At 41.1% G+C, this 5,691-nt stretch overlaps 1 protein-coding gene across 1 annotated transcript in view; it reads left to right on the plus strand.

Annotated features, from left to right (window-relative positions):
- The window catches only part of LOC140560544 (coiled-coil domain-containing protein 148-like), a 97,026-nt gene extending 91,612 nt beyond the window's left edge, over positions 1-5,414 (plus strand). The window contains exons 13-14 of the mRNA XM_072685020.1: positions 1,048-1,185; positions 4,618-5,414. Coding sequence (XP_072541121.1) covers positions 1,048-1,185; positions 4,618-4,764 — 285 coding nt within the window. The 3' untranslated portion in view covers positions 4,765-5,414. The remainder of the gene's footprint in view (positions 1-1,047; positions 1,186-4,617) is intronic.
- The last annotated feature ends 277 nt before the right edge of the window (positions 5,415-5,691 follow it).

Consider the following 5,691-nt stretch of genomic DNA (forward strand, 5'->3'; position numbering starts at 1 on the left):
ATGTGTTATTATATCTGATTTCTTATGTGTCCGTTAGTTTTGACAGGGCGCAGATGTTGAGCTCCTCAGTGATTCAGTACAGTTTTACTCTGCAGTAGAAGACTGGCTGGCTGATTAAATGCATTCAGTGTGCATGAAGAAAGAAGCTGTCCCATTTCATCTGCCTTTGCTAGAGGACAGACCTCATTCAAATCCCTGCTGGAAAACACCCTGCTGTTTTTTCAGCCTGGCTAGCTGAAGCTGGGTGCGTTTTTTTGGGTTTGATGGTTTGTCTGGTCTACAAGCATGATCAGCCTGACCAAGCTAAACGCCCAGTATGACCAAGCTTGACAATGCTGGGGGAAAAGCATGACCAGCATGACCTGCAGGACAAGGCTAGTGGGCCACTTTGAACAGCATGTCTAAGATGGTTGACCAGCATTACCAAGCTAGGCGGACAGCATGACCAGCATCACCCAGCTGGACAACCAGCATCACCCAGCTGGAAGACCATCATCACCAAGTTGGATGACCAGTATGACTAAGCTGGTTGACCAGCATGACCAGCATCACCAAGCTGGACAACCAGCATGACAAGCATGACTATGCTGGTCCACCAGCATGACCAGCATCATCCAGCAGGACAACCAGCATCACCAAGCTGGACAATCAAATGTTCACAGCAATGTTCCAACATCTAATGTAATGTTATAGAAGTACAGTATGTATGCCCAAATGTTTGTGGACATCTCTCCTGATAAATGCATTCGGCTGCTTTAAGCTACACCCATTGCTGACACAGTTGTGCAAATGCACACACACAGCTTGTCTAGTCCCTGTAAAGAAGTATTGCCAATAGAATAGGACTCTCTGGAGCAGATAAACATGAACCTATTGGCACCATGAAACTGTGTCCTCTGGAATGATGGTGGTGCTCCATCTAAACAGCAATGGTGAGGCCCCCAAAAAAGTTCAACCAAAATGAGACAGTCTGCTGAGGTACATCATGAGGGTTTGGTGGTTCTCCCACAGTAGTGCGAGTGTTTCTCATATAGTCTTTTTCCACAGGTTGCCGTGGTGGTGGAGGCAGACCCAGAGAGGATGATGGGACAGACTGAAGCATGGAGAGTCCGTCTCCATCCTGACAAAGAAGAATTTACACTGCAGAAACCCCTCTATCATTTACACACCTATACAGATACACAGGTAATGCTCCCAAACGCAACGTAATACACTAGCTTTATTTGATGGAGGTGTGTATCCTACATCATTATCACATAATCAAATGACATCAACAGAATATTTGCCAAAACACTGTCACAGTTTCCCCAGTTACAGCCCAGCTTTGCAGCCTGTTCCCATTGCCCCGCCCCCTTGTTATCCTTTTCACCTGTGTTTTGTGTGTGACTCTGTCCAGTAATTGTTCATTCTTCCCAGTAAATACACCCATTGTCTTCTTCTTGTGGCTTTCTTGACAGTGGTTGTTCCATGGGCGTTTTTCCCCTGTTGTTTTGATGTTAAGGCAACACAAACAAACGGAAATGTTGGGTTGGGGCGCCACAGCGGTTTGTGTTTGTTCGCGTTTATCCGAAAATGTGTTGAAATTGTGTTTGTTCGTGTTCATGTTCGGGCAGTTGGCCATGACTTACAACCGACACGCAGCTGTGAACCCACTGAAACTCAGCTCACGTCTGGCTGCCGTTGTTTTTTTGCTGTTTAGCTTGTTTTTTTGCTAAGCTAAGACATCGATAATGGCATCGTTTTGACCAGAGATGACTTACTTGTCTGTGAGATGCAGTCCTATTACTGGTGTTTTGCCTATCCTTTTTAAAAAGCTGGAAACTCTTTGACCAGTTGTTTTAAAATGTTACAGGCAGGTACTCTAGGTGAGTTGTAGCCAATGTAAGAATCTTGGTGTTCCTGCACTGCTAGGTGATACTATAACATGCAAAAATATTGGTAAGCAGTACAAGTCTCTCAATTGTGTTTTGAAGCTTATATAAATATATAAAACAGTATTTTCCATCTTTCAAAATGAAGGGCAGTAACACTACCAACTTTCACTCTGATTTTGATCCACATTAGAAAGACAAAAATGTAATAAACTTAATTCATGTGGAAATACTTTTTATATTAAATACACGTAAGGTAAATAAGTGAAGTAAAAATCTTGATTCGACTTGTTTTACTGGCTGAATACAAAGCAGAAGACACACTTTTGCAATTCTGTGGATCTGCAGGACTAAGAGATCATACACATAGACACAGTGAGGGAACACACAGCATGCGTATGAGCACCTTGACATGCAGTGTACCAACTTTAGCCCTTTTTGCATGTTACGAAACCTTCTCTTTCAACCTTGAACTTATGTAAACAGGCCGGTATATGACTGTTTATGTACTGTAACTCTACATGTTTAGCTTTGGTTGTGTCGAAATCATCTGAATAACCCACAGGAATGTTTGACTAAGGTTACAGTGACGGCTCTAGAATAGTCACAAGGCCATGCGCCAAGGTCAAACAGTGATTCAGCGTTTCTCTGCATTGGTACACTGTGGTAAAACTATGCAGGACTGTTTTAGTCTGTTGTATAATGATTACATTTCAGGAACATTTCCTATGATTCGAGCCCAAGAATAGGGATAAGTGACTGATTTTAACTTTAAGTTAAAGTGTGAGAAGCGATGCCCACGTAACCTGCATGTTACATTTATTATCAGCTTGGGAAACCAATTAAAAATTAGTTTGAATCAAAGGTTTAGGTTATTTAGCTCATAACTGACCCATAATTAACTCAGCAGATCGTCTGATTAACTTCTAAGATGATGGAATTAAAATGTAATATAGATATATTTAGCTAATATACACTCTTTAAATGGACAATATCACTTAATACTCGTTATTTAGTCGATTAAATCTAATATATGAAAAAAATAAGATTCTGGACTTCACAGCTGTGAATTTATGAACTTTAAGCCTATTTGTCAGTTTTCTGAGATGCAGTTCCTTCCTGCTGACATTTATGGTCCTGTTTAAAGGTCAAAGTTTGGTACATATAAGGAGGAGCGTCACTCCTAACAAATGTCCACCTTAACCCACTGGCAGGCCGTACGTGTTACCAAAGAATATATCTACCAGTTTGTACAGAAGTCCCTGTAGTTACTGAGTAATACACCTTAGTGTGTAATACGCCTTTCTGCATTATGGGGGTTAAACTAGAGATCTGAAGCTTTGCAACAGTATACAGTACATGTACATACAGTATATACAGTGAAATCCCAGGACAAATCTACACACATCTGCAGAGTTATCTGTACGGCCTGTCTTTGAGTACTTAAATTAGCAGTGACCTCGTACTTATTTAAGGCTGCACTCATAACTTGACATTCAGGGGAAGTGTAGTATATTAAGTATTGTGTATCTAGGTATCCATACTGACTTTTGTATTTAGTAGTATCTAACCTTGAGGTTTGTTTATTGGGGTCCTAGTCTATTCAGACAAAGCTGAGGATATTTCTGAGTAAACAGCAAAGCACTTATGTAAGTCCCTCTGGATAAGAACGTCTGCGAAATGCTATAAATGAAAAGGGAAATGTCTATCAGATGAGGAAATACAGACTGCTGCTGTTTTTTATGTTAAATGTAGAATCGGGTCCCAGAGAAACTATATATCATTTCTCACCTAGCACTTCTGTGCAAAGACGGAATGACAGTATTTTGGCTTTGACTTGGGACCAGGGCTTGGGACCTTTACAGTTTCATTTACATCAGTGTACACACATAAAGGTGCTGTAAAGGGTTCTTAAAGAAATGCCATTGAAGAACCACTTTTGGGTTCATGAAAAGCCATTATTGTAAAAGATATTTTTTGCGTGTGAGGAACCTTTTAAAGCGTGGGGAACTCCAGTACTCCAAATTCCTGTACAGGTCTGTGCTTTTCCTGCCCTATAACACCTGATTCAGCTAACCTGGTAATTGCCAGGTTTAGTAGGTATGTTAAAGCAGGCTCTGCCCGTTGGTTCCCCACCCGTTTCAAAGGTTTAAAGACGTTCTTCATTCTCACACCTCTCTTACTAAAATGGTTTTTCTATGGCATCACTCCAAAATCCCTTTATTTTGTTTCTTTATTTGTAGGAGTGTACTGGTATAAATTAGGCCCCATTCACACCTGGCATTAACATGCGTCCTGGGTGATCCGATCATAAGTGGGCGGCACACAATACAGGTGTAAATGAGGTACAGTGCGTCTTGAGGATGCTTTGTAATCCGATAATTCAAATCACATTCGAAGGTGGTCGAAGACACATATGACCACATTATTCCTGTAGTGTGAATGCCAAAGCTCCTTGATGCACCTCCGACAGCAAAGCTCCCCCTGCATCAATCTTGTCACTGCCCCAGCCAGACAACCACTTCTAGACTTCTAGTTTTTTAAGTATTAATGAAAGATCAGTAACAGCTGTGCATACATGGGGTTTCTCTACAGACTCATATTAAACTGTTTGCCTGTCTTTAAGCACCTGATATGTTGTTATGGCTATGGATTATTATGTTTCTCTAAACACTAATACATGAGTATCTGCTTTGTGTTTGTGTGTGTGTGTGTGTGTGTGTGTGTGTGTGTGTGTGTGTTACAGATTGTAGCAGACCCAAGGGTGCGGATAGAGCAGGCGCTCAGGACGGCAGGCCTCCATCACACACCCTACGCCAGAGCTCTTCTCTCTGAAGTCCAGCCACCAAAACCACCACGACGGGACACACAGTCCACTGTCCTCAGGTCCTAACCTCAGAGTTGTTGTTAATTTACACTGAGGATTCAGGTCAGATCAGCATGACGTGTTAATGTTTCACTGTCAGCCCAGGCATAGAACCAAAAACAACATAAACCAGGGTGCCCCAGACATCTCCGCAAAGAGTCACAGTACAGAGACAGTGTTCAAGATTATTCCCCCACTAAAATGCTCTGCAGTGCAGACAAAAACGCTCTATGAAAAATTAAATATTCATTTAAATGTGAGTTTTAGATTGAGTATGTCCATCATGGGAGAATGGGGGATGTAAATGTGTATGTAATGTTTCCATTGCTCTTGAAAGAGCTTTTAAATAGGTCTGCTATTTTACTTCTCACTGCTGGAGCTCATATTGCATAGCTGAAAGACTGAGATTGAGATTTCGAATGGAGATGCATTAGCGAGTGCAGTGCCTGTATTATAATGATGTTATAGAAAAAAAAAGAACTAAACAAAAATACAGATACTGTCTTGCAGTGTGATCTGGATGGAGAAATGTCAGTGGATTTAGATAAGTGCTTTTGTCTGAACAGTGTTTGACCCATAAATGTCCACTATACCTTTATAATGACCTAGGCCAGTGTCCTGACCCCACCATTAATGTTAATAATAGGGATGCACAATAAATCGTTTCAGTATCGCCATTATTGTGCCTCCTCACATTGCATTCACTCCATTTTCCATGACAGATCTACCAGAGGCAGAGGGTTGGACCAACATGGATCATTGACTTTTGGGGATATCTGGTGAAAAACCTGTAGTTTTAGCCCAAGTTATAGTTATATAAGACATATATACATATATATACACACTACATATTAACAGATTAATAATAATACCAGCTAATAATAATTTTGCTAACATGTGCGGAAAGGGTGATTTCACGGTTCTTACATATTTTCTGGCTGGGGCAGTGATGCA

This window comes from Salminus brasiliensis, chromosome 8 (assembly GCF_030463535.1).
Source record: "Salminus brasiliensis chromosome 8, fSalBra1.hap2, whole genome shotgun sequence".
Lineage (NCBI taxonomy): Eukaryota > Metazoa > Chordata > Actinopteri > Characiformes > Bryconidae > Salminus > Salminus brasiliensis.